The sequence below is a fragment of the Hydra viridissima genome, unplaced genomic scaffold (genome assembly GCF_058129835.1).
Source record: "Hydra viridissima isolate aposymbiotic clone 2 unplaced genomic scaffold, HvirCarnegie_v1 scaffold_1, whole genome shotgun sequence".
Classification (NCBI taxonomy): Eukaryota; Metazoa; Cnidaria; class Hydrozoa; order Anthoathecata; family Hydridae; genus Hydra; species Hydra viridissima.
In genome coordinates, this window is record NW_028324300.1 from 19,714,936 (window position 1) to 19,742,931 (window position 27,996).

The 27,996-nt window shown below is 30.1% G+C and overlaps 3 protein-coding genes, 1 long non-coding RNA gene and 2 pseudogenes across 10 annotated transcripts in view; 5 read left to right on the forward strand and 1 right to left on the reverse strand.

Annotated features, from left to right (window-relative positions):
• LOC149893772 (LIM zinc-binding domain-containing Nebulette-like) overlaps positions 1-27,996 on the forward strand; it is a 320,034-nt gene that overhangs the window by 234,527 nt on the left and 57,511 nt on the right. The window lies entirely within an intron of this gene.
• LOC145190941 (zinc finger MYM-type protein 1-like) lies at positions 9,032-9,841 on the forward strand (annotated as a pseudogene).
• LOC149893782 (uncharacterized) lies at positions 13,624-17,290 on the forward strand (annotated as a pseudogene). Its single transcript, XR_016446877.1, has one exon. The product of XR_016446877.1 is annotated as an uncharacterized LOC149893782 (transcript).
• Positions 15,494-17,290, forward strand: LOC149893783 (uncharacterized). Its single transcript, XM_090071582.1, has one exon. The coding sequence runs from the start codon at positions 15,494-15,496 to the stop codon at positions 17,159-17,161; it is 1,668 nt and encodes a 555-aa protein (XP_089927708.1). The 3' UTR covers positions 17,162-17,290.
• Positions 20,159-21,009, forward strand: LOC149893784 (uncharacterized). Of its 2 annotated transcripts, XR_016456174.1 has the most exons (4): positions 20,172-20,293; positions 20,396-20,416; positions 20,758-20,778; positions 20,889-21,009. It is a non-coding gene; the product is annotated as an uncharacterized LOC149893784 (long non-coding RNA). The 2 variants fall into 2 exon arrangements; XR_016456173.1 differs by lacking the exon at positions 20,889-21,009 and having other exon boundaries at positions 20,159-20,293; positions 20,758-20,873.
• On the reverse strand, positions 20,776-27,951 carry LOC149893785 (uncharacterized). Of its 5 annotated transcripts, XM_090099581.1 has the most exons (9): positions 27,853-27,951; positions 25,509-25,679; positions 25,124-25,287; positions 24,856-24,966; positions 24,603-24,749; positions 23,842-24,499; positions 22,684-22,925; positions 22,355-22,530; positions 20,776-21,801 (listed from the first exon to the last, which is right to left on the reverse strand). In XM_090099581.1, exons 1-9 carry the CDS (start codon positions 27,881-27,883, stop codon positions 20,934-20,936), a joined length of 2,568 nt encoding a protein of 855 aa, XP_089955707.1. In that variant the 5' UTR covers positions 27,884-27,951; the 3' UTR covers positions 20,776-20,933. The 5 variants fall into 5 exon arrangements, with proteins under 5 accessions (XP_089955707.1, XP_089955722.1, XP_089955697.1 ...); XM_090099596.1 differs by lacking the exon at positions 27,853-27,951 and having other exon boundaries at positions 24,451-24,499; positions 25,509-25,848; XM_090099571.1 differs by lacking the exon at positions 27,853-27,951 and having other exon boundaries at positions 25,509-25,848.

Consider the following 27,996-nt stretch of genomic DNA (forward strand, 5'->3'; position numbering starts at 1 on the left):
TTTAATATATTTCCTTATGCAATTCACGTCATCCGTTTGGAAAATTTACTCTTACTATTTGTTTGAAATGCTCGACTCCGATTGCACAGTGGGCCAGTAGGTGGACAAAATGGGAAAAATTTTAGTTGTCTAATCTTGAAAACCTATTTAATTTTAGTATCTACATATATTAGGAGAAATTTATTGATAATTTATTTATATTAAACCCCTAAGTTACCAGGACTCTAAGCATTTGAATATTGAAATTAAAAAAAAAAATTATAAATAAGTAATTAACGGTGACATCAACGTTGTGTTATATTTCAATTACATCTACGTTTTTGAAACAAAAAATTAGTACATGTTATTCTAGAGTATTTAGAGATAAGAAAAACCAATGTGTGAAATAAATTTGTCATAGCATGTTATCTCAGTTATACTTTGAAAATCACAGATTAAAAAAAAAAATTTCTTAAGAAACTTATTTTTTGCCGCACAATAACTAATAATTACCACAATATGCCATGTTTTGTCTTATATTTATTTGAGCTATATGATGCTTCAATCGAGTTTTAATTGATTGCTCGTCCCCTTAAATCCCCGTTCAGATTTTATGTATGTTTTAACTTGGTTGCTATGGTACTAAATTTTGCATAGCAACAACTCATTTTTACATTAACGTTGTTTTAACAGTATTTTACTTGCGCTAAGTACACAATATTGGGGGTATGTATTAAAATGAGATTCACAATTCTTATGAGGTTAACTTTTTTTGGTTACTATGAATACCTTACTTTGCAGAGCATAGTAACAACATATTTTTGGTAGTTGTTAGTAATTTAATTACTAACACTAACAGTAATTTAACTACTTTTAATTTTAATTACTAACACTTGTAGTAACTTAATTACTAACAAGTATTAGTAGTCCAGGCGGCATATATATTATAACATTTTACTTTTAAATATAAAATACTTGTTACAATAATTATTTAGATATGGTTTTGTTAAACTTAGACATTCATAATTTTCTCCAAAAAAACAATCTTAGTATTTCAAAACAAAATATTACTGAAGATATATTAAAATTTATTCAGCAAAAATTTGCTGATTTTAAAGACGTTGATTTTAGACATGCTGTTCAACAATTTGTTTACTTGTATAAAAAAAGTGGAAATCTGCAAACTGTCAAAAATTTTGAAAAGAAGGTTGTGAACTGGCTCAATGAATACTTAATTGTCAGAAAAAAAGACAATGAACCAACTTCAAGTAGACGTGGTCGAAAACCAGTTGCATTTGATAATAGTTCTAATAAAACTAAAAAACGGCGTGTATCTTGTTTAATTGAATCTCATTCATCCAATGAATTATTTTTTGCTGCTAATAAAAAATTTAGAGATAAATCTATTGTTATTGCTGCCAAGAATGTTTTAAATATTTCAAATACAGATAAAGCAACTAAATATTCAGCAGACGAAGCACTGGCTTTAATAATTGATGCATCAAAAGCTTCCTATCAATTGATTAGAAGCGGAGCCTTGGAGAAAGAATATAACATTTACCACGCTTACAATGATGTCAGAGACGCAAAATTGAAATGTTATCCTGCAAACATAACAGTGGAGGACTATTCAGCTTCAGTTCCTTTAAAAGATTTAATGATTCATATTTTGCAAAGAATCTGTGCAGTTTAGGAACCTGTGCTAAGATACTTGATATTGAACGACAAAGCAATAAAAACAATGACACTAACGTGTAAGGCTGGTTTTGATGGTGCTACTGGCCAAACCAGTTATAAACAAGTTTTATCAGAACCTGACATTAGCAGAGATTTAAAGCGTGAAGAATCTTTATTTATTACTTATCTAGTCCCATTGGATTTGACTGGATTTAACAACAGCAACGAAAAGGTGTCTATTTGGAGAAATCAAAAGTCGTCCTCCATAGCCTATGTAGACCTATAAGATTTGCATACAAAATGGAATCCAAGGAATCTGTGATTGAAAGAAGATCAGTACATTAAAAGTGAGATAGAAAGCTTGGGTATGATTTTATTAGAGGTTTGAGGATCTTCTATTGATGTGAATAGTATTATTGAACTTACAATGATTGATGGGAAGGTTCAAACAATATTATCTGAGAAAAATAACTCATACCAATGCTGTTCAGTGTGTGGTGTCTCTCCAAAAAATATGAATAGTCTTGATATCCTTAACATAGATTATACTAACAGAGAGTTCAAAAATGGTCTTTCCAGTCTTCATGCATGGATTCAATTTTTTGAGATGGTATTGCACATTGCATATAAAAAAGAAACAAGAAAGTAGCAAGCAAGATCTAAAGAACACAAAGAAAAGGCATCTGTAGCTAAACAAAAGACTCAGACTGATTTTATGAACAAAATGGGACTTGTTGTTGATTTCCCTAAAAGTGGTGGTTCTGGAACAAGCAATGATGGCAATACCTCAAGGCGTGCTTTTGCAGTATATGAACAAACAGCTGAAATTCTGGGTATTGATCAAAACCTTATATTCAGATTTTACATTATCTTGGTAACGCTCTCTTCAGGATATGAAATAGACTGCTTAAAGTTCAAGGATTATTGTTTTGACACTTTTAGACTATATGTGTCCCTTTATCCATGGTATTACATGGCTCAATCAGTTCACAAAGTATTGATACATGGAAATGACATAGTTAAAAGCCTTACATTACCCATCGGACTTATGTCAGAGGAAGCTCAAGAGGCTAGAAATAAAGACTTCAAATCTTATCGCAAAAATTTCAGCCGAAAAACATCCAGAAAGGTAACAAATACTGATCTTATCAATAGATTCCTAGCTTCCAGTGATCCTGTTATTTCATCACTGCGTAATTCAACATCACACCAAATAAATCTTAAAGCATTTCCAGCAAGCACACAACGTTGAAACAACGTTGAAAAAACGTTGATCGACGTTAATCAACATTATTTCAACGTTGTTTCAACGTTGTGTGCTTGCTGGGTTTCCTTCAGATGTTTTACAATTACTTAAACAATCTTCAAACGATATTATTGTTTTATAATTTTTTGATGTAATTTAAAATTGATAATGTTTTCTTGCACTATTTTTTGCTTTTATTATTCCTAAAACAATATTTACCTAAATACTCAATTGTTATTCACTATAGGTGGGTCAAAAATCCGATAAAATATTCAAATATTAATTTACCACTTTGTAACTAAGGAAAGTATCCGGTAACTAAGCAATATAAGTATCCATAACAACTAAATTTAAAAAATTATCACTTTTGTAAGAAGTGTGATCTCATATTGGTACTCATGCCAAATTTAGTGAATATAGCACTTATAAAGTATCTGCAGATAACAAAAGTAGGTTGTTACTAAGCAAAATAAAGGTATCCATAGCAACGAAATAAAAAAATATTACCTTCATAAAAAGCGCAGTCATCATATTAGTACTCATACTAATTTTAGTTAATATAGCTCTAATATTAAATTATTTACAAATTTTGTCCAGTAAAAGTGCATTCTGGCCCACTGTGCAATGCATAGAAACATTTAGTTTTTACTTTACTTAAAGTTGCCATTTTTGTGTAATATGAGCATGCTCTCAAATTACCCCATGTTTTTCATTGAAATTACCAAGTTTAAAGTCCTAAAACAGCAGTAATTTTAATTACTATTTGAATAAAAACAAAACATGGCAAAATATTTTATTATTTTAACAATAATAAATATTCTTCTGTAATTTAAATTCAAAAAAATTTGAATTTTTATCGTTCAAATGTATGAGTTGATAAAATTGAAAAATGAACGAACAATTTTTTATTTTTTTTTTATTTTTGAGGAAAACATAGTCGTATTGTTTTAACAAAAAATGGCTTAAAATTTCAACTTTTAATGATAAGTTTTGTTAATAACGAATCATTATATTCCAAAAATTAGTTCTATATGTCAGGTTGATATTTTTTTACTAATGTTATTTTTTTTGAGCTAAATTAAAGTTCTCATATTACCGAGTGGTATTGGTAATATAAGCACTTTTGTGACTTTTTTTAAAACCTTTGTGCTTTTAAAAAAAAAATTCGGATTCGCCCAAATATCTATGTAAACTATGAGTAGGGATCCCTAAAAATTGTTAGTTCGCAAAAATTTTGGATCCAGCAGAACCATTTTTGAAAATATTCCAATTTTCGCTTAAGATGCTCATAATACCCTAATTTACCCTATCAGATTAAAATAGATAGATAAGATAGGGTAGTAGCTCTTTCTCTTCTAAGCCTGGTCTCTTGTTATTTATTTTCTTGTTAGCAACTTCTTTCGATAAAAAAAACTTTACCGCTTACAGAAAGCTCATCGCTGTTATTCTTGCACTTTCAGTTTGTAGGCGCTGTTTTTTGGAATTATTGACAGCATGGTTTTTAACATTTTTGTCAGTTGTTTATAACAAATCTTATAAAAAATCCAGAAGGGAATGAAAGATCATGTAATAAAGCAACCTGTTAACAGCGCAATAAATGTTGCGGACAAAAAGAGTTTGTACCCTACGATAAATGACTCGTTCGATTACACCTTTTATTTGTATATCAAGAAACTCAGTTCTATATGCACTAAATTGGTTTCTGCTCTTTCGCCAACACAATCCCCTTCATAAATCTTTTCGGCCTTCAAAACCTGACGAAAATGTATTTTTTTTTATCCTAAGAAAAGAGAAATGGATAAAATCTTTTAAAATGTAAGTTTTAATGTTACTTTAAGAAATCTTTTTTTATATTAAATATGAGGGGTGTATGGGAAAATTGAATTCCATTTTTTCGAAATTTCAAAAAGATTATTTTGCGACTTTTTGTTATAGCTTTGTGAATCAGATTGTTATTCGATGTTGGGTCTTTCAGAAGAAATATTAGGGTGTGGCTGTAAAGAGCTAAAAGGATCTTTTGATATTTTTTGACCTTTTGTAGCAGCAGCATGAAATCTGTTTATTATGTCTCAGAAAATATTTTTATCTCTCATTTCTACGCATTGCTTTAATTTTTACTCTGTTAGTAAAAGTTTAAAAACTTCAATCACGTTCTTACTTTCAAGAATTGTCATGAGATGCTCTAAATATTCTCAGGAGAACAGAGAGTATTAAGAATATAGAGATTCTCAGGAGAACTTAAAATATTTAAAGCGTACAGTGACGAATAGAGCAAAGAGAACAATTGCAGACATTTGTTCTACATTCCACGTTCGAGTTTTCAATTACAACTAAACCCTCACTCTGGCTGAGTTTTCAAACAACTATGTGAGCGAATCGACGTTTTTCAAATGAGAACATCGCCGCAGGAGTTAAGTTGTTTTATTGATGAAAATCGCTTACTTCTATTTTTATTTTCTTGTTTATAATAATTTCTGAACGAACGACGCAAAAGAAGTAAGTGTTTAAGATTTTGTTGTTATGTAGTTGTTAAAATCAGTTTTGAGCAGAATATATTTCTATTAGTTAGGTTTTTAGGGAAAAATGCCCTAAGCAACTGCATAGTAACTATAAACAATGCTTACTTTTGGGCTGATTTTTTATAAATTCCATAAAACAATTGATTTTTATAATCTTTTGTACATATCTCCTTTGCTTTATATCAACTTTGCAAATTCGTAACTTTCAAAAATGAACTGGATGGTGAGAAAGAAGTGAATTTTATCAGCTTGTTTTGATTATTTTATTGAATTTATTTTTCGCATTTGACTGCTATTTTCTTAGATGAGGAATTAAAAAAATAAGAAAAGATCAAAAAAGAAAGTGTTTTCATGAAAATCTGAGATTTTAGCGGAAGAATGAGTGTTATTTTAAAGAAAAATGATATTCAGAAATTGATCGATACAAAAAACGAACAAATTTCTTTTGAAGTAAATAATAGAAAAAGTAACGTTTGGCGTAATTTTAAATTAGTGTTTGTAGACGGTCAACAATCATCGTTTGTGACGTGCTCGCGTTGCATAACGGTTTTATCATGGAAGGCACGAGATGGCACAAATGGCTCATGGGCCCATATGGATTTTTGCATGAATAGAACTCCATCAGTTAAAATAACTACTTTATTTGGGGCTTCATCTTCATTAACTAGTTCGAAAAAAGTTCCGGCATCGGTTAAATCAGAAGTTGCTGACGCTATTACATCCATGTGTGCTAAAGATATAACACCTTTTTCTATAGTTGAAGGTGAGGGTTTTAAAAATTTTGCTAGAAAGTTGATTGCTGTTGGGGCAAATTATGGAAAGGCAGATGTAAAAGAAATATTACCATGTGCAACTACCATAGCCCGCCATTTAAATGGTGTTGTGAAAAAAGAAAAAGATTTATTACGTACCCATTTAACAAAAATATCACTTTTTGGTGTTACAACCGATCTATGGACGCATGAACAAAGCTCAAACAATTACATTGCAGTAACAGTTCAGTTTCTGGCTGATTGGAAAATTGAAACATATCTGTTAGCCACTCGCATACTGGATGAAAGGCATACTGCTGAGATTATTAAAGAGGCAGTAAAGGGAATCTTGGAAGAATTTAATGCTTGGCTACCAGAAAACATTTATGTTACAGATAATGCTAGTAGCATGAAAGCAGCATTTAAAGAATATATATGGTTAGGCTATTCAAGTCACAACCTTAATCTTGTTTTGTCCCATGGGTTGACTAAAAGTAATTCCAATAATAATTGCTGTCTACCAGTGGAAATCAGTAACATGATTGAAATTTCTAAAGAAGTTGTAACAATTGCCAAAAGAACCAAAATTAATACTCAATTGGCAATTACACTCAAGCAATGTGTAGTAACTCGGTGGAATAGTGTTCCTCACATGCTAAAATCAATATCATTAAATTTTGCTCCACTACATAATTTATCTAATGAGCCAGGCTTCAATAGAAAATTATTGTTGTTGCTGGCTGATTTAAACGAAAATACCTTGAACAATGTTATCGAAGTGTGGGAACCCATAGAAATGGCTACACTTTGTCTTTCTAAAGATCAATCACCCACTATTCATATGGTTCTACCAACAAAATTAAAATTGAAGCAACATTTTACATCCAAATCTTCAGACAGCACAATAGTTAAACAGTTGAAGGATCATCTTTTCAATATGCTGCTCAAATATTTTCATGTTGGTAAAATTCATTATGCAGCAGCATTACTGGACCCAAGATTTAAAAACAATTTTGAAACTTTGGCACCAACAGAGTATGCTGAAGGATTATTGAATTTAAAACATCTTGTGAAACAACTGACTAAATCAACAAATATTGTTTCTGAAAAAACATCTCAATCAATCCCACCACCAAAAAAGGCCAAGTTAGAGGACAGTTTTTTTGGATATCTGTATAATATATCAAATGGGATATCAGAAGAACATGAGGTATTACTGCTACTTTATTTCATATTGTGGTTTTGTCTTTCAATGATGTTTTGTATTTCAATTCATGACATTTTTAATTGTATTATTTTGAAAACATACTTTATTCAATTTTTCAAAATTTATGGTTAACATTGTTTCATTTTATTTCTTTTTTGTGTATTTTTAAATAAAATAAATTCTTTTGAATATATTTTGAGAAACTTTTTTATAAGCTATTTAACTCTATTAATTAAACTCTTAACTATATTTTAATGATTTTTTTATGCTATTTCATGGGAAGGGCCGATAAATGTTTGTTGGGATGAGTGGGGATGGAAGAAAATGCTTGCGGGGATGGGTGGGGATGGAAAGAGATGCTTGCAGGGATGGGTGGGGATGGCTTCGGTTTCTGCGGGGATGGGTGGGGATCAAACAAATTCCTGTCCCCGTGCAGCTCTCTACAGAGAACACAAAGAGATTCTTCTTGTGAAGCTTAGTATGTTTTAGTTAGCAAAACTATTTAAATAAAAGTATGTATAATTACATTATATTATAAATAAAAATGAAAATATGTATAATTACATTATATATATATATAAATATATATATATATATATATATATATATATATATATATATATATATATATATATATATATATATATATATATATATATATATATATATATTTAAGTGCAATGCAGTATATATTAACATAATATAAGTATCTATCATATTTTATTTTTTTGGCCGAAAAAAATACAAACAGCGATAAATTCTTCGAGTTTACGCATTTTTTTACGTGAAAAGAATTTACTTAAGTAAATTACGCTTTTACGAAACATTTTTTTTCTCGAAAAAAACTTCGAATTGTTTATAGCATTGGCCCCAGATTTAAAAAATTCAAAATAGCGGCTCCAATATGGCGGCCAAAACTATTCATACGTTCAAAATATGAAATCCAGTGCCGGCCCTAGGGGGGGGGGGCGAGGCTGGGCGCCGCCCAAGGGCGCGAGGAAACTGGGGCGCCAAACGTTGTATGCAAACTTTAACAATATAATAAATAGAAAAATTAAGTCAATCTAAATTTTTTCGAATGTTTGTTTTTTTTATAAAAATAATTTCTTTAAATAATTTATTTATTGTATTATTGCACTGTTAAAAATTCTTTATGCAAAATTAATAATTTGATTAAAAGTGTTTCAATCATACCATATATTTTGTGACTTAAATTCATTTTTTACTTGTATCTTTCTCGGCGCCAATTATTTTGCGTTCCATCTATTTAAAGTTTAAATTTTAAACATTATTTTCGGTACGAGTTGCGAGCGCGTTGTTTATTAATTTGTAGAAGAAATTTAAAGTTGTATTTGTGATTCAAATTCAGTTTTTGTCAAGTTTTCAAATTTTGCGGTAATAAAAAGCAGGTAAGTATAAATAATGAAATTGTTTATGAATTATTAGCTTGCGAGTAATTTTTTATTTTAAAATTTTAGACAAATAGAAACTGTCAGCAGCAATCAATGGAGAGTACTCATAATAAAGAAAAAAATGTTTTTAAAACTCATAATAATAAGAAACCATCTGGTGCTCAATACAGAAAACGTAAAGCAGAAAAAGTTGATAATTTGAAGATGTACTATTCCAAATAAACATTGTTAGTAAAGCAATGCAAGCCAAAGACATGGATCTAGTACAGTGCGCTGAAATATTGAAAAAATGCATCATATTTTTGGAAAATTACAGAACGTTTGGCTTTAAACAAGCAACGGTTGATGCCAAAGAGTTAGATGAAAATTTAAACATCGATCCAATATTTAAGCCGCTTAAAAGAGTGCGACGAGTGATACGTCATTATGATGAAAATGCTGCTGACGAACCAATTCAAAATCCCGAGAAGAAACTTGAAGTGACACTTTTTAACCCTTTATTAGATACATGTCTGTCGTCAATAAATGAAAGATTTGAACAACTTAATGAATATGTAAATATATGGAGTTTTTTTTAATTTGGATAATTTGCCCATCAAGAATGAATTTTTAAAATTGTGTAAACAGTTACAAGAAAAATTAACTGTAAATACAAAATCAGAAATTGATGGTGCTTTGCTATGCGACGAACTAATAAGTGTGCAGTTTTTTATTAAAGATAAATTAGGCAATGTTGAAAATGAAATAAATACAAAAGAGATGACACCACTTTTTGTACTGAATTTTATTAAAAAACATTGTCTGTAAGAGTTATATTCAAATACATGGATTGTTCTGCGCATTCTTCTTACAATACCTGTTACTGTTGCTAGTGGAGAACGTAGTTTTTCTAAACTGAAGTTTATCAAAACATATTTAAGAAATACCATGTTGCAAGATCGACTTAATTCTCTATGTTATCAATCGAGCAAGAAATAGCTGAAAATTTAGATTTTTCTAGTTTGATAAGAGATTTCGCGGACAAAAAAGCTAGAAAAGTTACATTTTAAAATTTTTAACTCTTGTTTATATAGTTAGAGGATTTATTATATGTTTAATAAAAACATTTGTTATTTTAAAAGCAGCGTTGCGTTGTCTATTTATTTTAGTCACTCATTTCTATAAACACATATCATGAAAAGTCTAAGTTTATAATTTTAATAAAAAAATTAATTAAATAAGAAACTTGATGCACAATATTGATCTCTTTGCATTAAACTATATATTCCCTTTAGCACTCTTGTTCATCATTTAAGAGCATTGGTGTCGTTGTTAACGGTAACAACCCACCCATATATACCTAGGGGCGCGTTCACAAGTTTTGCCCAACCTGTCAAAAAAGCTAAGGCCGGCGCTGGGTGTTACATAAACATGATTAAAAAATTATTCTGGAAAGTTAACTATTAAGGTTCATACACAATCGGTAAGAAATCAGGATGGTTGGGAGTCTATTATTTATTATTCTCTAGTTGACAAATCCGAACCAGAAGCTGATCGGTAAAAGATTAGTAAATAAAAAAATTATAGCATTATTCGGTAGTTTAGCAGGATTTTTGGGTAGTCCTATCCCTGAAATCTTTGGTTTTATCAAGTATAAAAAGCTCATGAATTTGAGTCGTTAAACTTCAAAATGAAGCCGGTAAAAACTCTACTTCTTCACGATTAAATGAAGTAGTAATCCATTACGGTATTGAAGAAACAAGGGTTTTATATACTCATATAAAGCCTATAGGTGTTTATTGGTATATTGGTTCTCTTCACTAGTTCGTCCGCTCTTTACCTATTTATTTTTAGCTTTATATATCGGTATAAAATTAACAATATACTTTAATAATGAAATAGGTATATGTGTTAAGGCATCCTGTACGTTTTAACTTTCATAAGCAAGGTCGGCCCCAAGGAATTTTTTATTTTTATTTATTTATTTTTTTTTGGGGGGGGGGGCATAGATAAATTTATTAAAATGAACAAAACTTTTGCAAAGATTGACCTTAATTTTTTCAAAAATTAACTCAAGTGGGGAGGGGGGAGCGAAGTTTAAAATGTGTAAAACAATCTCACACAGATGCTATAAAAAACGATTTTTTTTTCACTTGATTGAATGTAAATAAATATGTTTTTTTTTTTAAAAATTGGAGAGATGCATAAGTGTAAGTGCCAGGTTTCATAAATGCTTATTCTACAATACGATATCAAAGTTAAAAAATTTAACAAACAAAAATGAAACTAATATCTCTATTTTATTTTATAATTCAATTCCTCTAGCTTGTTCTGTTACAGGCACTAAAAATGACAAAGATGAATGCGAAAATGGATAGAGGTCCTTCTTGCTATTAAAAGGAGACATTGCTCTATTTTCTACTTTTGCTTGGATAAAACTATTTTTCTTTCGAAACTAAAGACTGTTTCAGAAGCTACAGTTACCTAAAAAAATCTGATTGATTAAAAACTATTTTATAGCAGTAAATATTTCTTAAACTTTTATTAAAACATATTGTTACGCATAAGGAAAATAAATTTTACCTCCTTAACTTCCCTCTCAACTCCTTGTGTGTGAACAGGAAAGTTCAGAAATAGCAAAGGACCCTCCAGGAATATTTCTAGATCACTATTATTCATTTGACAGGTTAAGATAGGTTTATAGGCTTCTTTCCATGTTATAAGGTCGCTCAATGTGGTTGCATGTAAGTTTAAGCAATTTTGCCGACTTATTTGTAGCAACAACTATTTGTGCATAGTATTTAAATCTTTCGAGTTCGTTTAAATAATTTTTATCTAACCTAAAGATGACTTGTATTAAATACTTCTTCGTATTTTATGTCACTTCAGTAGACAGAAATAGGAGTGCTTATTAACCAATCAAATTAATATTGAAATAACACAAAGTTCAAAACAAATCAAAACAAAATTAAATTTGATTCAATGACAATATTAAAACATTATTTCGTAGGCAAGTAAAATGTCACGTGCCATTAGAGGTTTGTTTTCTGATTTTTCTTTTATATTTAGTTTTAAACTATCAAAATGGCATGGTGGGTTGTGTTTAACCAATCAAAGTCCACGGATTTTTTTATCAATAAACAAAAAGTTGTATTGTGACATTGCAGTTCTCGTTCAACCAACTTTAATCGTGTTTTTTCTTTTATCACGTTTGTTTTCAGGGACTTTTAAACATATTGTGTTCTTGTTTATCACAAATCAAGTTTTTTAGAGAAAGTTGATAAAATAATCAAATGTGGTATAATTTTTTATGTCACTTTAAATTTTCGTTTTTTGCAAATTACTTTGTGTAATTTTATGCTAAAGTTTAACTTATTTGCTAAGAAAATTTGATTTTATAAAATAAAATCTGTTTAACTTTAACTTTTCAATTAAAACTCTTTTTTTATGATTTAAAATATTATTTGATTTCATTTACTTTGTGCAAATGAAAGTTTTTAGATTTACGATCGTTATGTTTGTTTTGTTGCTTTTCGTGCTGATTTTAAGACGTTTTGTCAACAAAACTTCGTCATCAACGTGTTAAAACTTTTCGCATGTTTTCATAAGCTTTAATCTTCTGCAGTCAGAGTTTTAACTGAAATATAACTTCGACCACTTAAAATGATAACATAAGATAAGAAATTAGGTTGACACCATGTTAAAACTGACAGCAGAAACTGTAGTGGGGGCTCTAAGCATAAATATTTAGCAAAATAGTTCAAGATGTGATACCAGCATGAAACTTGGCGAAACTGTTGTTAACAACTATACAAATTGATTTAGAAAAGGATCCCAATTGTAAATGTCTTAGGTTTTGAGTTATAGAGATTTTTTTTTTTAGTAATGGACTTAAAAAACTTCATCTTATAGTGTAAAATCGGCTTGAAATAAAGACATAAATTATGTGCGTGGTTATACTGTAAAAGTTTTATAACAAACATAATTTAAAAATTTGTTTAGGTTAGTGCAAACAGTGTATGTAAACAAAAAATGTTTATTTAAAGTTGTTTTTTGTTCGTAAGTAAACGTATCTTTCAAAATAAGTAACTTTAATAAATGTCTCAGAAGAGTTTTAAATTTGTAAATGCTGCAACTGGTTATGAATTACTAACAACAACAGATAATGCCATGAATGGGATAAATACTTCATATGTCAAGAGCTATCATCAAATAGTTGCGAAATTGTTAATCCTTCTAAATCCAAAAAACTACCAAGAGACACTGGATATAAGACATTACTTAGTAATCTAGAGAAGTTCAAAGAAATGGGTTTGATTTTATAGCAATATATTTATTTTATAGCAATATATTTATTTTAGTAATACATCTTTTTTGACATTTGTTTTTGAGAGAGAATAGGTTAGTTGATCTTAGGTATAATCATGTTTTGCTTTCATACTTTCCCAAGTATTAAACCAGACTTTTGTTTTGTTACTCTTTTGCAAAGTTTAGCCTTTTTTTAATGCCCCATATCTTTTTTATATTATTCAAAGAAACTAGTGAGTAATATTTTGCTGAAATTTGAGATTTATTTTATACTGGTAGTTTGTCAGCTGATTTAACTTCCAGACTGCAGTGCAAAGATTTGCTGCAACAGCTTTGCAACAACAATGCAGTATATCACAAAAAATGTTATACAAATTTTGATAACTATCACTACCAGAGAGCATCTAAACGAAGAAAGACATTAGACACGACAGAAGAACTACCAATCCTTAGCCATGGTACAAGGTTAAAGTTTCAGGCCAACAACTATCAAGAAAATTGTTTCTTGTGTGAGAAGGTGGATAACAAAAGTCTAAGTCAAGTGATGACTCTTGAACTAGATAAAAAGGTTCGCAGTTGTGCTGAACTTCTATCAGATGCTAAGTTACTTGCAAAGCTGAGTGAAGGTGATCTGGTAGCTACTGAGGCTCATTATCATAAAACGTGTCTTAGCCAGTTATATAACCCCTTGCGTTCGTTACAGAAAGACCAACCAGTAATTAAAAGTGAAAACAACATTGTTTATGGGATTGTTCTAGGAGAGATAGTGGAATATATCTATCAGTGCTATGAAGATGAATCAACTATTCCTGTGTTTCAACTTTCAGGACTATACCAATTATTTTGCAATCGTTTAAAGAGTAATGGTATAAATTCAAAATGTGAAAACAAAACAAGACTAAAAGTAAAAATTTTAAACCTAGTACCAGAATTAGGAGAATTTAAAAAAGGTAGAGAAGTTTTGCTGACATTTAAGGCAAACCTGGGAACTGCTATTTCTGATGCTTGTTATTTAACAAACGAGGAAGAGGGTTTATGTTTGGTAAAAGCAGCAATTATTTTGCGAAACCAAGTTTTTAAAGTCCTAGATACTGATAATGTTCCAATATTTTTGAATGGTTTAGATAGTGAACTAATCCCAAACATATTAAAAAGCTTTATTAGAATGGTGTTGTATGGAAAAGAGGTAAAAGATGTTAACATTAATTCAGCACATAGTAAAGTTGCATCTACTATTTCTCAACTCATATTTTACAATTGTTTAAAAAAAAAAGTTCCAAACAAACAAGAAGGAAAATATATACTTCATAAAAAAGATAGAATTCCACCTTTTCCATTATATGTTGGTTTAAATATACATTCCAAAACAAGAAAGAAAGGCATTGTAAATAATTTAGCAAAGTTTGGAGTTAGTGTACCTCAAGAGTTGATGCCATTAAAACCACACTTACCAATCAACTATGTAAACTCTACAATGATAATAACATCGTGTGTCCTCCTTCACTTATCGAAAATGTTTTTACAACTGCAGCAATTGATAACATTGATCACAACCCAACTTCTAGTACAGCTACCAAATCTTTTCATGGAACATCAATATCCATATTTCAACATGCTGAAGTAGAACTAGTTGTAAAGAAGTTTGATTATGATTTTTCGGGAAAAGTTACTAAAAATATTTTGGAGTTACCATCATATTACTTTACAATAGAGCCTAATAAAGACCATTCTGTAGAATATCCATTACAAACAATCAATTTCAACCAGTTCGAAAACTTTGACGCTTTAAGTGAATCAAGAGAATGGTTGACAGCTGTATTTAAAGTTTTACAGAAAAAATCAGAAGGAGAAGAAATAGCAAAAATATCCTGGGCAGCTTTTCATTCGAAGACAGTAAAAGATAACCAGAAAACAAAACATACTTCTGTTTTGTTACCACTTATTAATGAATCTATCAACTCGACATCTATGGTTAGACAAACTTTTAACATAGTTAAAAAAGTTTTAGCAAAAATCAACCCAGATCAAGTCCCCATAATAACTGCTGACCAACCAGTGTATGCATTAGGTAAACAAGTTCAGTGGCACTACCTGGAACTATATGGTGAAGATAAATTATTAATGATGATGGGCGGGTTACACATAGAAATGGCCTCATTATCTTTGGTTGGAGATTGGTTAGAAGGCAGTGGTTGGTGTGATGCCATAGTTAAAGCCGGTATAACAACTTCTGGTCGAGCCGAATCTATGCTAACTGGTCGAAAAGTAAAACGCTCCAGGTATGCAGTTCAAGTTTCATTAGCTGGTTTATACTCACTATTGACTGAAGCATTTGAAAAACTATCTACAATTTCCTTTGAACTGTGGATCCAACAACAAAGAACAGCATCCAATTTAACTATTGGTTTACTGCTATGGAGTTACAAGCAATAGTCTTGTTGCTTGTTAAGAGTTTCAGAATGGGAAATTTCAATATGTTTGTCAGTGCCTTGGAACAAGTTATTCCTTGGATGTTTGCTTTAGATCACACGCACTACTCTAGATGGCTTCCAATTTTTCTTTCTGACATGAAGATGCTACCTCATAGACACCCTGAGGTTTACACCGAGTTCTGCAAAGGTTTTTTCGCGTTTCAAAAGACAAGACACCCTTTTTCGTCTATGGCTACAGATCAAGCCCATGAACAAAACAATAAGATCATAAAGGGAAATGGTGGCTCAATTGGCATTTTAGATAACCCAAGTGCATTGATAAAGTGGATGGTGTGTGAACCACTACTTGCTGAGCTTCTAGAAAGATTTGGAGAAGAAAAAGATGATGATGAGAAAAATCATCACGAAGATACACCTGCCTTTGAAAAAAATTATAAAGAACATGTATCAGAGTTTATTGAAGTTATAAAAGATTTTGGAAATCCATTTTTAGTAGAAGAAGACATTCTCATGAATTTATCAACAAAGACATTACTTGATGCAGAAGCTAGAGCATCCGTAAGAAAAGCTAAGCAAATGGGTATTGAGTCATCCAGATGTTATATTCAGAATTGTTTAACAATTGGAAGTGATTCAATATATAAGACAATCCCCAAAAATAACTTATGCTTGTTTAGAGAGAAAAAAATCCTTGCCACTCAAAAAGGAAGGTTAAAAACAGTAATGCTCAAAGAAGAATGTAAAATGTTCGCATCACTTTACGTTGCATCTCAACATAGAGATGGAGATTTAGATGATTTTTTTCGACATGAAAATCATGCTTATCCACCAGCAATATCTGAATACGGCAAACTCCGAAAAACTAATAAATCGGATTATCTTAAATGCCTTGAAGAATATTCGGCACCTTCTTTGACTACTCCTGATGGTATCACTGCAAAAGTCTTAGATGGAGGAGCAATTGTTCATATATTTCATCCAGTAAATTCGAAGACATTCAAGGAGTATTCAGAAATTGAATTTCGAGACAAAATAATCAATATCTCATCAGCAAAACATAAAGAAATACAAAGGATTGACATTGTGTTTGACCGTTATTTTGAATGTAGTTTAAAAACCCAGACCAGGGATAGTCGTGGTAATGGAGTTAGAGTGTGTGTTTCTGATTCAACTCCTATTTGGAAAAATTGGTCACAGTTCTTACGATTGGATGAAAATAAAAATGAGTTGTTTAAAATGCTTGCAACAAACTTTGTACAAGTACCGACATTTGACTTACTTTTAGTAACAACATTTGATGAAACTGTTTTATCTAATTCCAAATATTTTAACCAAAAATCTATTTCACCTTGTAACCACGAGGAAGGTGACACTCGGATTTTGCTACACGTTAAAAACGCTGTTGACGGTGGCCACCAAGTTGTTTGTATTCAGACAGTTGACACAGATATTGTTGCAATCTCAATTTCCGTTTTTAAACAATTAACGGGTATCAAACAACTTTGGATAGAGTTTGGAGTTGGAAAACTGAAACGTTGGCTTCCCATACATTATTATGCTCAAAAGTTAGGTGAAAAAGCACAAGCTGTTTCATTGTGGTTTGCATTCACTGGCTGTGATACTGTGTCATCCTTTGCAGGGCGGGGTTAAGCTGCACGGAGTTATGCGAGTGTTCTGGTCAGTGTTTAGAAGAAATTTGAGCTTACCTCAAAAAAACTAGTTTTGTTCAAATCCAATAAGTATTCATCCATAGAATAAATCTGTTATCCACCCTTTTAATTTCGTTTTATATCTTTAGCCTTATTCTTCTATATAATATGATATATTTGTTTACTTGAAGTTAATTCTTCTTTAAATTCTGCTTTTAATTTTTATAAGTTTTGAAGATTTTTTTTTTTTTTACAGTCAATTCGGGGGTCCCCCTATGATCAAAGAAATGTTCTTAGAACGGTGTCTCTTTTTTTTTTTTTTTTTGAATTCTTTTAGTTCTTAGACAAATTCCAGAAAGTTTCAACCGTTTCAACTATATAAAATAAAGGGGTTTTGACTACAAATTCGCCCCAGGACCAAACAAATATTTTTAAAACAGTCTTTTTTTTTTTTTTTTTTTTCTTTTTAAATCATAGAGAATTTCCTGAAAATTTTAAACCAGTATAAATATTTGATCTATTTGAACTTATTGGCCCTCACTATATAAAATAAAGAGGTTCAAACTTGGGGGTCGCCCCAGGACCAAAAAAATATTTTTAGAACGAGGTCTCTTTTTTTTTTTTAATTCTTTTAGTTTTTAGACAATATCTTGAAATTTTCAAGCTGGTATCACAACTTGAATTATTTATGCTTAATGCCCCCTCTATATAAAATGAAATTCTTTAAGCCCATTCCACTAAAAATAGGAGACTCCATAACTCAAAACCTAAGACATTGACTAGTGGGGTCCTTTTCTATATCAATTTGTATAGTTATTAACAACAATTTTGCCAAGTTTTATGCTGGTATCACCATTTGAACTATTTTTATGCTTAGAGCCCCCACTACTGAAGAAAACGAAAATTAGGGCATAATGATATCATATAAATGGAAAACGAGTGAAGAATTCCCAAATGGTTTATGTAAAGTTTTGACTAAAAAAGGCTATATATATATGATAGATTACATATATAAATGGTTTGGATTAACCCTTTCACTCCCTGTGACCGGCACAGCGGGTCATTACAATTGTGATAAATAATTTTTTTTTAGTTATTTTGTTCGATCAATGTATCAGTAAAAAAGAGGCCAAGTTTCAGAGAGGTTGGTTTATTATTTTAGTCACTACAAGGTCTCAAAGTGTTTGAGTCAGAATCAGGAATTTTGACTCTGGGAATATAGCGGGAAATATCCCGGGAGAGAAAGGGTTAATGACTATATATAAACAATTTGGATTGATGAAAAGAATATGGCTGTTGATTTTAGAAAGTGAAATGGTGTTGCAAACTCTGAAATTAATTTATTACTAATTTCTGAAGAAATGAAAAATCATATAACGGTATCAGAATACACGCATGCTAGTTCTTGCCGGAAAATAATGATACCTATACAAGTTGAAAATTACTTCTCGTTATCTCGAGCAGTTTAGTTTGGAAGTGAAAAAATTTTGTTTTTGCTTATTTGGAAATAGAATTGCGTTGCTTGGTCAAGACTGAGCAGTGAACGCCTCAGGGAAGAACTAGCATAAGCCCTAAGAGTGGAATTAGTAAAATTGTTTTCGGACAGATGTCCAGAGTGAACTAAAGACTCTCACAGATGAAGAAATTAAAGAGTCACGTCGATGAAAAAGTTTCTATGCTCAACGCCGCACACGCATAAGATCGTCAAACAGCCCTTCCTCAATCAATATTCCCTAATACATCAGAGTCATCAAAGTTATACCTAACGCTTTTATTTCCTTTAAATCTGAAGTCCCTGATCAAAGTTCTGATTAAATTAAGATTCCAATAAACGCATTTCTAGCCTTATTCTCTATGTTCTAGCCATAAGTTAATATTCGCTTTAAGGTGGCTCACCCCCATTAAAAATCAAAAAAAAATTTTTTTTTTTTCTTTTGAATTATGTTATTTTAAGCATTGAAGTACAAAATCCATAATATATTTTTACTATTATATGCTTAAAAAGTAACAAAAAATACCATTTTTGTGGTTAATACAGTTTCCTACTCCTTAGCAACGTCATAGCAACGGTATAAACAACAAATTTATTCATTACTTCTGGAAGGTTTCAACTTAAAGTTTTGAAGTATTTTTCAATGTTAGATCTATTATGCTTTTCTATTGTTCTGTAAAATATAATATTTCTTAAAAATATGCTCTGTAGCATTAATACAATGTAACTGAACTGAAAACTATCTATCTGGATAGGTTAGCCCTAGAGAAGATGCACCAAAAGGTGGTTTTAATTTTTTGAAAAAACGCCGACCTAGAAAGCGCGTCACAAGTTTAGCGCATGCGTTGTTGCTAAAGTGTTCCGTCGTAAAAACCTCGTGGATTCAAAGTAACTTTTCATTCTAGAGATTAAAATGATTGAAAAAGATTAGGAAGATGTAACGAGTAAGATTTTTTATTATTAGATTATTATTTATCTATTATTCAAGTATTGAGTAAGATTTTCATTCAATTTATCTATTTAATAAAAATAAATTTAAGTGTAAACACATATATGTTACAAATATATATATATATATATATATATATATATATATATATATATATATGTGTGTGTGTGTGTGTGTGTTTGTGTGTGTGTGTGTGTGTGTGTGTATGCATGTATGTATGTATATATATAAATTATGTTAGTATATTTTACAAATAGAGTGCTCAATTTTCTTAATGAAAAGAGCAGTACAAAACACTTCTTCATCTTCAACAAGCTTTCTCCTCTGACTTTCTCTCGCCTTATATTCTCTATCTTCAACAAGTTTTTTCCACAACATAACGATGTTATTTGAGAAGGTTGTATTAAAGGGCTCGATAAAAAATTCTTACAAATGAAGTACAGGTACAAATTGCTAAATTTGTACCTGTTTTAAAAGTAATTGTTTTATATGTTGTATGTGATTATTGATTTAAGTAATTACAATCTTCTTTTTGTATCTAGGAGTGGAAGAGAACGAAATAGGTAAGAGTTTTAAAATGAAAAGTCTAGTCACCCTTTCATACTTAACTATTAACAAATATAATACATGATATATTTAATTGTTAACTTATATTATATATTTAGCTTTAAAAGAGTTAGAAACAAGAAAAGGTGAGTTGTTTACTAAATATCTTCATTTTTTAAATTTAATATCTTACGATAGAATCTTATTTATTTTGCAATAAACCTATTAATTTCATATCTTTTTTTTAGAATCACTTGAAAAGCAGATAGGTATTTATTATTAATAGGTAATATTATAAATCTGTGTCACTATATATAGTTATTATTGATAAATAACTGTCTATAGTGACACGGATTTCATAACTGCTAACAGGTCCTGGTGCATAGGGAGTGTAACACCTATCACTGAATTCCAAATCACTGTATTCTGTGTCAGTCCAAGTAGCAGTTATGAATTTCGTACTTAAATTACTTAAGTAAAATGACTTCAGTAAACCGAATTACTTAAGTAAAATGACTTAACTTACAGTTATGCTGCAGCATTTTTTTAAATTTTCAATTATTTGATTGCAGTAAGCTGGAGTTATTACTTTTTTTTTTTTTTTTTTTAGCAAAAAGAAAAGCAATTCTTGGTAAATAAAATTGTTAATAAGTATATTTAAAGTTTAATATTTTTTTGATACGTAATATTCTTCAACTTTCCAGCTTTATAATGAGCAACCTTTTTATTTCTCTCTGCAAGTTTTAGATTGTCGGTACGCACTCTTGTCAAATCCTTATTCCAACGTTAGGCGTCCTTCGTGTCTGATAATCGGAAATTGTGCTTAAAAAAAAATGTCCACATGCATCGACTGACTTTTAGGGAGAACATGCAGCAGCGATTTGTTAGCGACTTACTCCAAGTATCAGGTTGAAGCTCTGGGCGCAGCAGAATTCCTTTTTCTGCTGGAAGACTGTCAGCTAAATTTTTTTTAAGTTGACGTAACCCTTCAAACAAATTATCAATGGCTTGTTGTGATTGACATAAATAACTCATTTGCCTAATTTCACTTAAAAGCTCACGACAAGTTGCAGATGTATGGTCCTCAGCTATCAGACCATGACTATTATTTACTTGTGTGCAATGAATACTTTTTAATTCTATTACATTCTCTTTAGTAAGTGGAGATAAAGGCGATTTAGCTAGTGATGCTGTATGTTCGAAATGTGGTGTATGTCCGAAATCAATATTTTGTAAGAAAATTTCATTGGATTGTGGTGAACTTATTTCCTGTGAAAATAAATCCAGCTTGAAATAAGGAGAGTTTGCATATGAGGTGCCAAATGCAGACCATGTGAGATTTTCTTTAATAAAAATGGCAAAGAAATGCTTACAAGGATAGAAGCTACGAAACCAATTAGGACATGAACAAGTCGGCAAGTGTTCTGAATCCCCAAGGTAACATTGGTATATTTCTCTGTTCGAACTAAAAGAAGCAACATTGTACAGCTTGTCTGTCACGGCACTAACGCCACGCAAATCCACACCTTGTAATTTATCTATCAACTTCATACAATGCTTAACTAAAGATGGTGGCCGATTAATCAAATAGGCTGGAATTTTGTCATGGTATTTCCTATATGAGGAATGTGCTTTTCTATTTTCATCACAATAACTAAAAAAAAGGAAGACAAATTCTTTTAACAGTGGAATTTAGGAAACCTTCATTTTTTTTTTTTAAATTTACTTCTTCTTAAAGTTTCATTTACCTGGTAACTAGACAAAAATACAAAACCTAAGTTGGATTCTACTTGCCATAATGGTTTTAAATTTTGTAGTATGTATGACAACATTACTGCTTATGTGTAACTAGACATAAAAAAATTATGAATAGACAAATTATGTAGTTGAAGCGACGAACATCTAAATAAATTTATCTCTGTTACTAAATTTAAGTTCATTAATAAACTAATCTTATATTGCTAGAAAGTTATGACTATGTCTTAATCATAAGTTTCAAAAAATTAAAGATTTTTTTTGTTTGTTCAATTTACAAATCTGGAATGAAATGAGTTTTAAATATTTTTAAAGATAAAGAAAATCATAAAATATTTGATAACTATCAAAAGAACTAGTGAAGTTAGAATAAAAAGAGTGTTCTTAATTATTTATAAAGGACATTTATGAAACCAAAAAAAGAAGCAGTTGTAGTAAATGTATCAACTAACTTATCATATTTGTGCGGAAGAAATTCTTCTATGCAAATGCTGAGCATAGCTGTTAGTGAAGAATTCTTTCGTTTTTCCAAAAAACTGTATTTGAAAGATTGGTTCTGCCTTTCAGTTCCATTATTGGTGTTGACATTCAGCAAAATTCGATCTAGCCTATAAGCAAATACCCATCTCTAAAAGTGAAATAAAGTTTATAAATACTTCAGTAATATAAGTACTAAATGAAGGCAAAGCTATACTCAAAAATTAAGATAAAACTTTTTTCAATAAAAACATCAACTTTTATGAGAGTATAAAATTTTTTGTTTTAATTATATAGAAACAACCTTTTGAATACATAACCAAGTGCTTTTCAAATATTCTACAAGTTTTGGGTTATTTTGCCATTCTAGTGATTCCTCTAAGTTCTGAATAGCTTTTTTGCAATCATCTATTGTTTTAGCATGTGCAATTTCACGAAGCTTAACTTTAACATCATATTTTATATTGCTACAGCCATTAGTAGTTTTAGACAGCCATCGTTCCCAAGCTTGTTCTCGATGAAAATCACAAATGGACAATTTACATCCTAAGTCAAATTACTATATTAAACTATATTTGCAATTATGAACTACAAACAATCATCAGCTGAGAACCAAGAGGCTGTATCTCCAATTTTTGTGTTTCTAAGAAAATCGAGTTTTAAATTTTAATTTGTGAAGACTTCCTGTTAAAATTTCCGACTAACTGTTTAAATAGTTCCTAAATGCTTATCATTTTTTGACTAGATTTTTTGGTGGACACACACCCCATCCCATTACAAAAGGTGGAAATACAGCCTCTTGGTTCTCAGCTGATGCAATGACAATAAATCATATAAAAATACATATAAAAAGAAGAGTATATTGTAATACAGAAATTCATTAACTCCCACTATATTTATTTTATGGAGAAAAGGGTCTCTAAGAGTCTAAGCGTATGTATGCATATTGTTGAGACTTGAATTACTTTAAGATAAATAATTACTGTATATATATATGTAATTACTGTATATATATATATAATAATTACTGTATATATATATATATATATATATATATATATATATATATATATATATATATATATATATATATATATACATATACATATATATATATATACATATATATATATATACATATATATATATATATACATATACATATACATATATATATAAAGGTCGGCAAAAACTATTTCATACAAAGGTCTTACCATAAAATATAGAAACGAGGTCGGTTATTATTTGCCAACCTCAAACACTTTCAGGTAAGCAGTTAGGTCGGCATTGCCGAATGCCGACCCTAATTCTGAGGGTTGATATATATATATATATATATATATATATATATATATATATATATATATATATATATATATTTATTGTAATTGTTTGTAATATATATATATATATATATATATATTACAAACAATTACAATTAACTAACAATTACAATTTTAACCTGGAAACACAGATTCAAGTGAATTTATTTCTTCATTTGAATAATCAGTACAAAAGAACTTTGGCTGGAACAATGGATTCCATTCTTTGATGCATGTAAGTGCTTCTGTTATGGCTTCAGTGGTTTCATTCTCACACACAAAAATAGCCACTATTTGGTAATCAATATTAGTTTTAACAACAAGGAAAAAGAGAGGCAGTGCATATCTGGTTGTTCGGTATGTAGCATCAAGAAAAGCAAGTTCATTACCATATCGTAACAGTAGTCTCTTTTGCCATATATCTTGATATACAAACAACAGTGTACTTTTAAGGTCTAAATCATTCTTTTCTAAATTAAATCCTCCTTTGGGTCTAAACTTGATTGTTGCATCTTGAAAGTGTATTTTCCATTCATTAATCTTGTCCAAAAGACATTCTTGATCTATCAGTGATCTGCAAAGCTTTTGTCTAGCTCTCAATATATGATTTGCAATTGTATCATTACTTGGGAAAAAACGTTTGTTTGTCTTCTGAAGAATGTCATTTGAATTAAATTCGACCTGAATAAAGGCATCTAGATGACGTCTAATTTCAGAAACAGAATTTACACCCTTTTTGACCAACTCACCGATTTTAATAATGAGTTCTTGGCATATAGGTTGATTAAGACCTCCTACCTAATAATTAGAAAAAAGTGGGAATTATTTTCAATTAAAAAAGATTAAGCAAAATAGTCAATAACAAGATGCTAATGTAGAGTTTTTTTATAGTGTTACTTACATCACCAATAAGATGGTTGTTATGAGCAGAAATCGAAGGAATTAGCAATATATATTTTCTGCACATTAAAACTGTATTTTTCAAAGCTAAAACTGCACGCAATTTTTTGGAAATTTCTTTTCTTAACCAACTTGAATCTCGATCCAGCTAAACAAATTTTTAACAATTACATATATATTTAAAAGTGTTATGAATATAATGAATACATATGAATATTAAAACCTAAGGATTTATGGAAATTAAGAATACAAACCTTATATTCAGGAAATTCAATAATTTCTTTGATATAAACTTTGGCCGGACAATCAAATTTCTTGGTAACCTGGAGAGCCATTCTTTTTTTTTTGCAAGAATGATCTAAACTCTGATCATAAAAAAAGTGAAACACGAGAAAATTATTGTATTAGGCAATTTAGTTAGAAAACATTTTGGTTTAGCAATAGTAAAAATAAACAGAAAAGAAATAAAAAATTAACTTACGAATTCTCCAGTTTGTCATTAGATCTGAAAAAGTATTTTACCGCTTCTGTGTTTTTTTTAATTTTGTACAGAGCTTTTTTATTGCTATTTTTGTCCTTGCCGTGTTGACAGTCTAGAGTGCTATTTGATGAAACAATGAATGGTACTCCTGTGTAAGTGACATCTTTATCCTCAAAAAACACTTTATGATTTTTCAGTAATACTTCTAAAAAGACAGATATTTATATACGTAGTTACAGCATATAATGTAAATTTTCAGAAAATATACATACTTAAATTAATATTGCTCATTTCATAAACCAGATAGTTATGCAATTTGTGTAACACCTCATTCCTTTTGTTTATCATCAACACACACAATATAATAGGTAACTTAGTCACATAAAAATAAAATATTATTGTAAATATGAAAATTATAACAAAAACCTTCAAAACTTTTTTCCATGCTTCTTGTAAAACCAACAATGTAATGAACAGTGTGCAATAATTCATGCTCTTTTATTTTAGCACAAACATCTGCATATGTACCTAAAATATGCTTTGTTTCCATAATGGAAGTTGAATTTGAAATTGAAGTTGATGCAACAGAATTTGCATCTAAAAAGATAATAAACCTTTTAAATGATCTCATTTATGCAACAATACAAATACTGTTGTAATATATATACACTGTGCCAAAAAAGTTTTCATCCACCTGTCCTGTTCATTTTTCAGACGCGATAACTTTTTATTGAACAAAGATATAAGCAAAATTTCAACTAAATGATATCAGTTAACCATTCAAGAAGTATTGTAAAAAAAGATTTTACAAAATAAAGAATAGAAAATTAAATATCGCATTTTAAACTACACAATGCCTGTTTTTTGCGCCAAAAGATTTTTGATCCACTTTACAAAATCCAAATAAAATTGTTGTGCAAACTCAATTTGCTAATGTTTTAATATCTTGTGTTTCCACCACAAGCTTTTATTGTCTCATGCAGTCTGTTTTTTTATAGTATCAACTAATTTTTAGGTAATTTCTGGAGTGATTGAGCCCCACTCTTTCATAATTATATATATTATTATAATATATATAATATATATATTAGGGTGTTTCTTATTTGGGGTTAAAATTTTTTTTTTTGTTTTTCAGTGGGCCACCCACTGAAATGGTTCATTTTGGTGAGAAAATAAATGTGTAAAAATTTAAAGGGGAAAAAAACATTTTTACTGGGCGCTACCAGTCATTGAAATTTAAGGCATATTTTACTATGCGCTCTTAGTCATTAACATAGGAAAAAATCATAAAACTGATGGAGACTGGTGATAATGACTCATTTACTTGGTACACATTTATTTACTTATTACATGCATTAAAAACATCCATTTTCTGTCATTGCTTTTCTACTTATTTATTAAAAGACAGCAATAAATATGCTTTTTTAATTTGATTGTAGGTTCATTTAAGACAATAGTTACTGTACTAAGATTAATCGCTCATGAGAGTTGTCTTTTTTCTGTCAGGATATTTCTGTCTATATTTTTGAACTACCAACAACAGGAACTGCTTTTGCTCTTCATAGTTTGTATGTAGTCTATTATATTCGCCCATTAGTGCTACACCACGTTCTGCAATGTCGTTGACAACCTTCATGCTTCGAACAGTGGACTTTACAGTCTTGAACTCATCATTATGTTCCCATTCACTCACACGGTTTTGAAGAAAGTGTGATGGAAGTCCTGTGATGCTGAAAAATCTTCATGTATTAAACGTGAAAAAGTCCTCCAGTTTCTTTTCTTGGATAACCGAGCAGTCTACAGTAGCCCGTTTCATATGTATCTGATCTGAAACATTGTTCAATGCTTGGACCATCTTCTAACCCTTTATTCCATTGGTCTTCCTTTTGTTTCAAATCATCTGAACGCTTAGCTTTATCCTCTTTATTTTTCTTCAACTTTTCCCATTCCTTGTAAATGTTTTCGATTTTAGGGACAACGTGCTTCTTTAATTGCACTGGTATTCGGGCCTTTGACCAAACTTCGAAAACATCATTTGCTGTGGAATGTAATGCTTCCCTAATGCTTTGCTTGGCAATCTGCTTGTAATGGAAGAAAAGGGCCAAGACTTCCCTTTTTGATGGAAGCATAACACAATCTAAAGAAGAGGACATTTGTCCAATAAGCCATATCTCCGTTTTCTTTCTGGTAGCTATTGTTACACTGGTTGATGAAGCCATCATTGTACAGTAGTTACACTAGTTTAACCTGCAAAAGGAACAATTAAGCATTATAGACACAATTCTGCACACTAAAAGTAAAAAAATTACTAGTTGAAAGAGGTTTGTACCCTAAGCACCAACCACTTTTGTTGCATAACATCATATGCAACATAAGCATTTTTAGGGTACATTTGCGCAATACTGTAGGGTCGGTAGCGACCCCTAAAAATCCTTTTAAAAAAAAAAAAAAAAAAGTGCATTACTTTTTTATGCTAATGAACCAAATGGCAGGGTGGCCCATACAAAAATCGAATCTTCAAAAATAAGAAACACCCTAATATATATATATATATAATATATATATATATTTTATATATATATATATATATATATATATATATATATATATATATATATATATATATATATATATATATATATATATATATATTTGTAACATATATGTGTTTACACTTAAATTTATTTTTATTAAATATATAAATTGAATGAAAATCTTACTCAATACTTGAATAGTAGATAAATAATAAACTAATAATAAAAAATCTTACTCGTTACATCTTCCAAATCTTTTTCAATCATTTTAATCTCTAGAATGAAAAGTTACTTTGAATCCACGAGGTTTTTACGACGGAACACTTCAGAACAACGCATGCGCTAAACTTGTGACGCGCTTTCTAGGTCGGCGTTTTTTC

Bases quoted from the DNA above. Each gene is read 5' to 3' on its own strand.
- LOC149893783 (XM_090071582.1), top strand. From the start codon at position 15,494: ATGGAGTTACAAGCAATAGTCTTGTTGCTTGTTAAGAGTTTCAGAATG.
- LOC149893785 (XM_090099571.1), bottom strand. From the start codon at position 25,713: ATGAGATCATTTAAAAGGTTTATTATCTTTTTAGATGCAAATTCTGTT. The intron at 24,750-24,855 runs GTTTGTATTCTT...AAATTTGTTTAG, and splicing joins TTGAATTTCCTGAATATAAG to CTGGATCGAGATTCAAGTTG. The intron at 22,926-23,841 runs GTTAAAATTGTA...AATTTGACTTAG, and splicing joins ACTTGAATCTGTGTTTCCAG to GATGTAAATTGTCCATTTGT.